The sequence below is a fragment of the Trichomonas vaginalis genome, chromosome V (assembly GCF_026262505.1).
Source record: "Trichomonas vaginalis G3 chromosome V, whole genome shotgun sequence".
In the NCBI taxonomy this organism is placed as follows: Eukaryota; Parabasalia; order Trichomonadida; family Trichomonadidae; genus Trichomonas; species Trichomonas vaginalis.
The window spans coordinates 1632843-1644900 of record NC_067207.1 but is presented as its reverse complement, the minus strand read 5'-3'; the positions used below and the strand labels follow the sequence as shown (position 1 = coordinate 1644900).

Sequence of the window (12058 nt, the reverse complement as noted above, 5' to 3'; positions counted from 1 at the left end):
TTCCATTTTGATTGTTTTTGCTGAATGTTGAGAAATTACAAGTACCCGAACCTCCTTGAAGGACACTAAAAATTGATGAATATTGATTACATTTGTTGTTTGTGCTATTTATATTCGAAATACGTATATCTCCTTCAAAAACACTAAATATAACAAGTCCTTTTGATTCACTTTCTCCGCAGTTTGAAACAGAAACATCATAAATGTAGTTTTTCATGGAATCTGAATATGCACCCAGTTGATGAAATGCCATATCATCGGTTTCTGCTATTGATTGATAATAGCATGTTCGATGTTGAACAATCTGTCCGCTTTTAAGGCATTCATAGTAGACAGATCCACCAACTGAAGATTTACAGTTGTTAAATACAGAATCTTCAAGTAATGTGCAAATATTGTTAGATCTTTGGATGTAAATTGCACCTTTTTCTATGCATGATTCAAACAAACAAATAAAAATGTAATAATTGTTAGAACTTGTTGTATCAGAGAATGCTTCTTTAATACGTGTCTTATCAACTTTGGCAGTATTACCAAAATATTCAGCTCAACTATATGTTAGTTCTGCTTTGATACTTGACATCACTTCCTAAATATATTGGATTAAAGAATTTATTGTGATGAAAGTAGTAGGATATGACGGGTTTAGTGACTTTTTTTGTTACATCTATATATAGACGATGCATTAAAATATATTTATTTATAAATCATTAAAAAATTAACATTAATTTTAAAATAATTTATTTTTTTATCTTTTATAAAAGAAGCTATATATAGATGATGTCAGATATTCCGCGATTAATTAAACATTGTTTAAATCCTGAATGGGTTAAACTTCAATTTAAAAATGAAGATTGTGAATTATTAAATGAATATGAAAGCCAAAATAAGCTAATGAGGTATAAATATAATGATAAAGAATATTTAATTTCATGGAATCAATGGAGTCATAATCAAAGACCTCATAAACGAGAAGAAGAAATTGAAAATAATGAAATGGAAATCATTGATGACATTAAAGAGGATGGAATTCCTAAATTTTGTAGAAAAACCTTTAGAACTAAGTTAGGAGCATATAAACGTAGAGTATTAAATCCTGAATATCTTAAACATCAATTTAAAAAGGAAGACTGTGAATTATTAAACGCTAATGAATATGAAAATGCTAAATCAAAACTGAGATATAAATATATTGGAAGTGATGAAAGGTGTAAAGATAAGGATAAAGTTTATTCAGTTTCATATAATAACTGGCACACGTTAGGGATAAGAAAACATTTAGGAGATTATGGTAAAAGTTCCGAATTCTTCAAATCTAGTATGTACGAGAGAATAAAATAAATCAGATATAATTATTTTCATGAATGAAAGATTCACTACCATAATGAAATAAAAAAATTTTTTTAAAATAAACTTTAAAAATTCATGTCTTACATTTTTGAATAATTTATTTTTTTAATTCGTAAGAAATGAGTGAATCAAAATTCGTGACTGTGAATCAATTAATGGATAAACTTTCACCAATTCTCACCCAGGTTAAACAAGTAGACGTTTATTTTGATGATTGCGTACAAAGTTTATTTTATAAAGGTAAGTTTAATATTAAACCTATTGCTTTTGCATTTGATGGTAAATTAATCGAAAATTCAAAAATTTGGGAATTAATTCCGGATATTGAATTTATAACAAATATTAAGGATAAATGGTTTAAACAACAAAACCACCTAACTAAAGTTCTTTGTAGATTAATGATTAAAACTGAGGAAAAAGAATTTAACGGGTTTAAATATCATCCATGTAAAATTTTAGAACTTGGTAACGAAAAACTTCAGAAAAATTAAACGAAAGACTATCAAAAGATAAAGTTGAAAGAGTAAATAAACTCGCTAAAGGTAATGGTAATGATGACGATGAATTTGATGAGTTCAACATTGAACTTTAAGAAACTAATGATTATTTGAATTTATGATATCAATTATCTGATTTATTCTTTCTTCAATCTCTTCTATTCTTTTTGTTAAATCATCAATTTTCATTAATGAGGTGATTCTTGATTGAGGAATATATTTCAAACTAATCACTCCTTTTATTTTTGAAATTTTGAATCCATCAACTTTAAACATTTTATTCAATTTACATGTTGTCAATTCTTCAAATAATTTTTTATTATTAGCATAATAGTCATTAAATTCTTCAACAGATGAAAAAATTTTTATTTCAGTAATTGGTTTGACAACGTTTATTTTTTGTTGAACATTTTCACTTTCATTTATTTCTTCCTCCTCTGTTTCATTTATTTTTAAAATCGGTTTCATTTATCATTAAATAAAAATTAGAATATAAGTGATGAAATATATTTTTTTAATTAATATTAAATCAGAAATGGCGGCAGGATTCTTTAAAAAATTATGGGATGGAATTAAGAAAGCTGCGGGTTGGGTTCATAAAAAGATTATTAAACCCATTGCAAACTTTTTGGCACCAGTAGCGAAAACGGCAGGAACTATCATAGGTGAAGTATTAGGTACTAAAGCAGGTAATCCAGCGATGGGAGCACAAGTAGGTAACGCAGTTGGTGGAATAGCTGAAGGAATACTTAATAAAATAGGAGGTAGATAGTGGAAAAATAAATATGAGATCCTATGGATCATCTCGCCGCTTAGCGGCTTAAAATTATTTTTATCTTAGTATCGGTTGTAGTCTTTGATAAACTTTTTCTCCTTTATTTAAAACTTCTCTTATTGGGGCAGCTTTTGGTGTTATTGATTCAGCAACGTCACTAATTGCTTCTTTATTCTTAAATATCCAATTTGCCCCTTCTTCAATGTTTCCCAAACTTTACTCGCTCCTCTTTTTACTCTATCCCACAGTTTCTTAAATATACCTGCAGCCATAGTTGATTATTTCATTAAAATTAAAAATTCATTTTCATCTTTTAATTTTGATTTTTTATTTATTAATAAATGACGACTAACTATTTGGTGCCAAACACTAAACCGATTAATGGAAATGTGTTTCATTCATTCGAAAAGATAAATGAAATATTCGCAAAGAATGACGGTAGAAGATATTATAGAGAACTTGAAAGTTCATGCTATGACTCTGATGCTCCATATTTTGATGATAAACAAACTCATTTAAGAATTACAAATCCGGCTCATGATGTGAACCAATTAGGTGACACATATATTAAACGCAAAGTTAAAGCAACTCTAGTTTCAAATAAAGCTTTCACATGTGATGCCGCTTTTAAATGCATGCGTTTATTCGTTGGTTACAAATCATCAAATCAAAGCTTTAAACAATTAGAAGTAGAAACCGAAAGAGGTGATGCCGGTTATCTTCAGATGGATTGCGCCCGTGAATCTTTCGCATTTGCAACATATAAACCAAAATCAGAAAGGAAAGTTAAAAAGTTTGTTCATTCGTTATATAATAATGTTCAAAAATATGATAACTCAGTATGTGGTAAATATATTGACCCTTCAGAAGTTTTCAAGAAAGCAAATGAAGAAGTTGAGAAACAATAAGAATTACCGAAAAGTGACAAAACATCAAAAACAGGGAGGGGGTCTCAATTTTTATTACTTATATTATTTTACAATATTTATATAAATACTCTTTATAATATATTTTACTATAAAATTATACCTCAAATTCAAATATTTAAAATATTATTTACATAATTATCTCAAAAAAAAAAAAAAAAAAAAAAAAAAAAAGGTAGTGGGGCCTCCAGGCACTTCGTGCCCTCTAGCCCTGAAGATGTTTAGTATAACTTTGTCCGGACAAGTAAGGGTCTATCGTCGCTACAGGAAAAATTACAGGCGTTCCACGGAAGTAAACTTTGAGAAGCCTTTTTCCCCTTATAGAATGAGATAGGACGGTTATTTTACAAAACTGACAACACTTTGACCGAGTAGTTTTTTGTGCTGAACAAATAGTGTCATATAAACATCTGTCAAAAACCGCTTTTTAACTTCACTTAAAATGCCACGTAAGCTACGTAAGAATATACGTAAGAGGAAGAGAGCATTGAAACATCCAATAGTAAAACTGACACCACAACAACAGTTGCAACAACAAATGATGAATGACCCCACTATGTTGCAACAAATGTCAAGCAACCCTATGCTTTTAAACCGAGTTATTGGTGCACAGAGTGGAGGTTTAAGAGCGGCACTTTTAGCGAAAATGGAAGGCTATGGTGGAGCTGCAGACGGAACAGCTTATAACCCTCAAAGTCAAATGAATTTGAGTTCACTCAAAAATCAAATAACAGATGTCAAAAAAGTCAAACATAGACATACAGAAACAAATAAGTGAAAACGAAAAGAAACTAGAATATGACAGACACACAAAGAAACTCAATGAGTTAAACGTAAGAAAAAGAAGAAAGAAGAACAACTGAAAGAACTAAGTACAGAGGAATATGCGAAAAAAGTGTCAGAAAAAGCAGCAGAAGTAGCAAAAATGGAACAAGATGTTATAAATTTGAAAAACCATACTACTCAATATAAAGTACTGAAAGATGAAGAAATAAAACAAAAAGCCTGAAGACATATATGGATAGCGATGAGTATAAAAAAGAAGTTGAAGCAAATGTAAAGCAGAAAAACTTTTACAGTTGCAAAACCAAACCGTACAGTATGAAAACTTACACAAGAAAGTAAAAATAACGGACGCAGCCATGCAAAAGGCAATGAAAAGCGCAGAATATATAAAAGCTAACAATGACTGGTTAGATTGCCCAAGCAACGCTAAAGCAGCCCAAGCTTATAGGGTCAATAAGGACAAAAATACAAGCGGATGAAGACAGTTCAAAATGAAGCTTTAACAAATGCTGACTTTAAGAACGCCTTCGAAGCTCTTCATAGTAAGGTGAACAAGTGAACGACTTCTCATCTGGAAAGAAACTGAAGTCTGAAGGTTTCGACAAAGAGTTAAGAGAAGTAGCACAAAATATGACGAAAATAACAGATGCAGCAACGAGACAGGCAGTTCAAAGTGCCTATGACGCCGTTAGAGCAACTGTTGTGGAAAGTCAAGAAAAGAGTTACAACAGACCAAAACAGACCTAGTAAATGCTTTCTTAAAACGAAAAGTCAGGTAGGACATTATTATGCTGCAGATGGAACATATGTGCCAGCTGGTGGAACTTATATACTAGCTAGTGGAACTTATATACCACCAAACCCTCCAAGAGAAGCACCTGCACCAGGACTACCTAAAAACATTTACATCGTCACATGGACACAGACACAGGCATGCACCAAAACCAACACAACAACCAACACAACAAACCAACAGTTCAAAACCACTGCACCAAACAACAGTTCAAAACACTGCACCACAACCAACCAGTTCAAACAGCACCACAAACCAACAGTTCAAAAACACTGCACACAAACCACAAACAGAGCAAGGACATAAAAGAAGTAGAGAACAAGGAAACCAAGAATTCTTTAAAAATGCTTAAGGAAAATTATGGTTACCCAGATACTCTTGACTTTAGTGACAGATATAAAGAAGCTATTAGAAAGTTCAAGGAAGGAAATACTGACCCGAACCTATTTAGCTTTATGGTTCAGCACCAATGGGATATAATTTCAAACCTGGAAAATACAAGCTCGCTAAGGGATATGATTTAATAGCATATCATCCAAATGACATGACTGAATTTACTCCGAGATATTTGGTGTCAGAGCTAAATGACAATTCAACTCTCTTCATGAAACGCGTAAAAAATAAAGACGGAACGAAAGAAGAAAGGGTTATGATGCGGATGACTTAATAGGGAACTTGTTAAAAACGGTCTCGGAATATATGAAATGCCAGCAGATGAGGTACAAGAAACTCCACAGGAAGAAGTTCAGATACAACCAGACATGGAAGAAATAGTTCAGCAACAACAGCTAGAAGAGCCTGAAGGAAACGAACAAGTCCCTCCTTTGGAAAACTAACTTCACAGAACTAGATGAAGATTTGGAACAGCCGAAAAATCTTGACCCTCAACAAGAGTATGCGGAGAATATGGAATCTTTCCAAGAGTCTAAGAAAAAATTCGGCTGAATAGTAGAAGAATATCGAAAAATGTTCGCCGACATACAAAAGACTCCAACATCAGATGAAAATATTCAGCATAGAATGGAAGAACTGAAAGAAAGTGTACGCACAAATACAACAACCTTTTTACTTACGACATATAACGTTCAATCTTTGGCTGAACTCGGTGAAAATAAAAGGTTAAAATTCACCAAAACATATAGAAATGAAACATTGTTTAAAGTTCATTCAGAACCTAACCAATATGGAAACAAACCTACTTTTGTTTCTGCAGACTATGGAACTACAATGAGATGGGGTCATAAAGCTAATCCCGGATAGGTGGTTTCATAAACTTACAACCACAATTCCAAGAAGTTGTAGACGCAATGGAAGTGAATGGTGAACCAGATTAGCTGGTTTTTCAGCGCGGCTTTAATGCCATTGAAAGATATGAAACATGCAGATATTTTTGGACCAGTATGAAATGAACATGGCTGATGGAAATATAACACCTGACGTTCTAGAAATTTATCTCAAAGAACTACACAGAACCATAGAGATGGTATAATTGGTGAAGAGTTTTAGAAAGAAAGTTAGGGAGAGAGAAGGAAGAGAACCTATTGTACATGACCTTGCAAACGAAAGTTTCAAATGTCATAAAAACTTACTTTGCAGACAATGAACCGAGAAGGGATGAATATTTAAGAAAACTCAAATGGACAGTACCAAATGAAATGTTAGTATTGAAAAACATGTTCCTTGACAAAATAAAACCAACTACAGAAATAAATGACGCAAGACTGAAACATTGGGTAAAAGCTTTCCCATTCACAAAAGATATTAATTGGTAACATGGAAAGAAAACCAGAATGGCTACAAAAACATATATTTGGAAACGAGCTTATTCCATATGGACAAGCTCTGTTGAAGAGCTTGAACCGGAAACTCAGGAAAGAGTCATGCAAACAATACGCGAAGACTCAAATACAAACTATGACAAAATCTTTCTAGGATATAGGTTACCTGAGATGGGCGACCAGAGCCCAAAGGCAAAAAGGACATGGGAAATTTACAACATACTAGGTGAACATGAGGCAAAGATGCAACAACTTGAAGCAGAGGGCAAGTTACCAAAAGCGACACCAAAAGAAGAAGAGTAGAACAAAGTGAAAGTAGTGAAGAAGTAACTTCATCTAGTGAAAGTAGTGGCAATGAAGGAAAAAGAAGAGTTAAAAACTCAGTCAGGAAGAAGTAAAGCTTGGTCGAGTGGGTTCTATTATGACACATAAATCCAACTATTCTATATTTTTACCCATATGAAATGTACGCCCGCTCAGAATATAACGCCAACAGTTTTGGATGCCATGAACGGAAATGTTTCCGAATGGTATAACGAATGCGACAATGCCATTAGAAGGTCAGAAATAGTTCCTGGAACTTACGAATATACAACTGCTGTTTCTTATGGAAACGTAGGTGAGTTTGGGAAGGTTCTTCAACAACAGTAGATATTGCTTGCGACAGGTTTCATATATTTCTATTGACAACTCATTCTTATACGTGGAACAAGACATTGAAATAAAACCTTCTGCCAAGTTGTCTGACAAGAAAGGTTGCAATGGAATTTTCTATGTCGGATACCAATATGCTCCAGAAGTTTTCATGGGATATAAGATATATTCTAACTCTGACTTAGTTCAAACAGTAACATGGGCAAACTATGAATGGTTCGCTTTGAGAAACTCAGTACAACCACAAGCTAGAGAACAAACAGACCAGTATGCAAATATTGAGAAAATAAGAAGACTTGACCCTAACGTTCCAGGAGTTTATGTTAACCTTTCTGGACAAACTGCAGCAGCAGTAACCAAAGTAAAACTGAAACTTAGAGTTCCTTTGTCATCTTTCCTCATCTTTCAGGTTTTTAAGATACTTGCCAAACTGGGCAGGAAAAATTTCTATCGAACTTACTCCAAGCAAAAATAACTTAGTCATTGCACCAACACAAGACCCATTCACTATTACAGATACAGCTGGTGGAGCTGCCAGCATATCATTTGGAAAATGTTTGCAAAGAGAAAAGTTGACTTAGACTTTGGTTTCTCAAACCTCAACACTGAAGTAAACTACTACTTCTCAGGAACAGCAGACAACAATACGCTTGGGACCCAGTTAAGTTCACATGCGAAAAATTTGAATGCAAGAGAATAGAAAGCAGACTTGCAGTCTATATGTTGGACCCAGATATTCAAATGCTTTAGCTGCCAAATATATTGCAGTTCCACTTATGTTCCCCTATACACCAAATATCTGTCAAAGACTTTGCAGGTGAAGTTGGAAACCAAAATCCAGGACCGCAGGTGCAAGAACAGATATTGCTTTAACAACTGCAATGAAACATGCAGATACTATGTTTGTACTGTTCAGACGAACTATAAATGACTATTCTTGTTTCTACAACCCCGGTATTAAATATCATATAAACATAGATGGCAAATATTATCCAAGAGAAGAATATTCTACAGTTGAGGATATGAGGTCATACAACTTGACATTAGATGCTATGAACTTTAACAACAACTTCACAACAACCATTAACCCTGAAATGCAAAGTTCTATTATGCCATATGTGAAAGTATGGACTCATACAGGAGGTCAAAAAACTCAATATACAAATGGAGACCGTTCAAACTTTTGGCTTGGCATTCCATTTGCTGACTCAGAAGACTTTATGGGTGGTATTTCAACTGTTGGTACTGTACAAATACAATATACTGGTGACAGAGACGGTCCAGATGAATTGAAAGCAAAGAAGTTTACAAAACCAATAGCACTTTTCACGGAAGATGCTCTTTTGAAAGATTCGTTCGATGAAACCTGCTGGGGCTCCTCAGATTGGCAATAACGACAGCTTCCATCGAGCAGATTTTGGCAGCAGGTCAGTAAGTTGTTCTTGAACTGACTTCTCTCCGTCAAATATTGACAGTACGCCAGTTTTTGACATAATATTGTATTATAAACTTTCCTTTAGTAATATCTGTAAGTTTTGAAGTTATATTTTTTGTCTGCTTCAAGAACTTTCACCATCTCGGTTATACCAACTTTCTTTGCTTTATGAAAATATTTAGGTTCAGCAAAGACTGCTATTCTATAACATTTTCCATTGTTTGTGTAAAGAACTATTCTGTCAATGTATTTGTATGTTTGTGAGTATAAACTTTGTTCTGCTTCATTAATAAGATATCCGAATACGTCCATCTTTTTATTCTAAGTAAAATGTCATTTCCGAAAAATAGAAGCGTAAGTGTTTCAAAAGGTTTAATGGCGGTGGCAGATGTGAAGTTAAATTCACCAACTCAAACAAACAGTAAAGTGTTATTGTCAATGTCAAAGACAGAGATGTTGAAGTGGGGAAACCATACGAAGACGAAGATGGTATAACAATTGTTCCTGTAAAAGAACAACAACATATCCTGAAGTTAGCAGAGACTTAAGTTCTGTTGCAGATATTCGAACGACTACCAACAACTGAAAGACAAACTTCAAACTCAGGAGAAGATTTGTCAAGCTTTAAGTATAATGTTAAACTTGGTCGAACACAACCCTGTAAAAGTGAACTCATATGTCATTGCACCTCATGAAGTTTTTGAAAGAACTATTGAAACTTTTGACAGAGGCAGACGATATAAACATCAAAGAAATAGAACCCGACATTAGTTGCTGTGGTGTTTCATATAATGTCATTGACAAGATATACGTTATGAAAGGAGGTGAAACGTTGAAACTTAAAGTATAGTTTCCCAGACGTCATAAAAATATTTGACGACACAACATTTCATTAAAATTTATTTGCTAAGTAAAAATGTCAAAACTTCTTGAAAGATGTTTGAAGAAAAATAATATAGACTTTATTTCATGTAAAGGACTTTACACACTTTTGAACGATATGAAAGACCCTGTTTTGTTTGTTCGTGTAGACAAAGGAAAGTTCTATGTCTTTACAAAATATTTGAACTTCTTAGACAGAGAACTTCAAGAAACGCCATGTGAAAGTTTAGATGAAGTTCTTCTCCACTTTCAGAAAAACTTTTAATATATATAAATGGCAGAAGACAATAATGGTTTATACTATTACGACTAAAAACCCTGAGTCATATAATTCTATAACAACAAACTTACAAAGTCCTCAAGGACGATATTGTAAACTAACCTTAAACACAATGACGACTAAAGCCTGTTTTGCTCTTTTGACACCAGAAGACTTTATTGTTGTGAATGTAAAAAATACTCCTTTGAAGATACTTACTCAGATATACCACCAACAGGTTTTGTTGACTTATTTAATACTTTAAGTACGGGTGTAACATGTGCTGCAACTAGAGCAGGTTTCATTATGTTTGGATGTCCGACTGAGTTTACTATAAACGATATGAGCTATAATACAAAAACTTATTTCTGGTTTTTACTACCAACAGTTTCCTATAACAGGAAAAGGTGTCATACAAGGAATGTCTATTCCATTGACATTAAGCACACCAATCTTATATATTGTTTCAAACTTAGGTTCAAAGTGTTATTCGAATGTCGACAGAAACTATTATGACCAAAAGATACTTATGCGTATAAACAATACTTTCTCTGCTGGTTTGCCTATTGTTCATTCGAATGCAGAATTTTCAACCTTAGTGAACTCAAAACACTTTGGCAAGTATAACGTTGACATTAGTTGACGCAAACTTTGTTCCTGTAAAACTTTTATGTCCTATGTATTTGTCAATGACGGCAGAAAGTTTCGAATTGGAAGATGCAACTGGTGAAAGTATTGTATTACAAGAACAACTTCAAACAACAAATAGCTCAAGAACAACAAATGCAACAAATGCAACAACAAAGTCAAGAATAAAAAAAATATTTTTTTTATTTTATAAAAATGTACAGAATAGATGTTCAGATTTTTATGACTTCCAAGCATTCAGAAATATGTGTCCATTTCGAGACTATAACAAAGCAGTCGAGAATTTGAAACGTTTAGTCATTTATGTCGACTCTGCCCCAGAATGTTATGTTATGAAAGAATGGGATGTAGTCTTTAACAAACCAAGAGCAACAATAGTTTCAGAACAAGAATGTAGAAGAAACTTAAGAAAATAAAAGTTGTACAAGTTGGCATGAAGATGTTAGATGCTTGGGATATCTTATTGTCAAAGTTAGAAGATTTTTCAGTTCGAGGTATAAAGTTCTATACACCTTCTCCAAACTTCTATTCTATCTTCACTGGATATAAATACGAACAAGTAGAATGGAAAGAAAATATTATAGAAGCTTGGTTAGACCATGTCAAAGAAATTATATGCAATGGAAACGAAAAGGTTTATGAGTATATCTTATGTTGGTTTGCAAACATCTTACAACATCCAAGTGCTAAAAATGAAACTGCTCTCATTATAATTGGAAAACAAGGAACAGGTAAGAACACATTCTTTACAGATATTTTGTGCAAACTGTTAGAAGGTTATTCGAATCCGAATATGACAAACTTAGAAAACATCTGTGGTAAATTTAACTCTTCAATAGAGAATATGAAACTTATAGTATGTAACGAACTTCAAAGTATAGATACAACAAAAGTTTTGAACTCAGATGCTTTGAAGAGTCTTATAACAGACAAAGTTGGAGTTGTTGAAAGAAAATATAAAGACCAAAGAGTTTGTGAAAATGTTGTAAATTTCATTATGGTTTCAAACAATGCTGTTCCGATGAAGTTAGAAAGTTCTGACAGAAGATATGTAGTTGTCAGAACGTCAGAAGCTCATATGCAGATACAGAATATTTTGACGACTTAGCAGAAACTTTGACATCTGACTTTTACAACCACTTGTTCTCATATTTTATGACATTAGATATTTCAAAGTTCAATCCAAGACAAATTCCACATACCGAAGAGAGACAAACATTGTTAGAAGCAAACAAGAGTGTATATGAACTGTTCATAAATGAAACTGACTTTGAG

General features: G+C 33.1%; 2 pseudogenes across 2 annotated transcripts, besides 3 other annotated features; both read left to right on the top strand.

The window, feature by feature from the left end:
- The first annotated feature begins 3520 nt into the window (after positions 1–3520).
- Positions 3521–3547: a terminal%2Cinverted (terminal inverted repeat of MuDR-2/MuDR-2B_TvMULE3 transposon ID:TVAGG3_0262130).
- Positions 3521–3697: a mobile genetic element.
- A 293-nt stretch (positions 3698–3990) lies between these two features.
- On the top strand, positions 3991–4350 carry TVAGG3_0262120 (annotated as a pseudogene). The gene has a single exon. A coding segment is annotated over exon 1 (360 nt).
- A 1947-nt stretch (positions 4351–6297) lies between these two features.
- Positions 6298–12058: part of a mobile genetic element that runs on past the window's edge.
- TVAGG3_0262110 lies at positions 11217–11903 on the top strand (annotated as a pseudogene). Its single transcript has one exon. A coding segment is annotated over exon 1 (687 nt).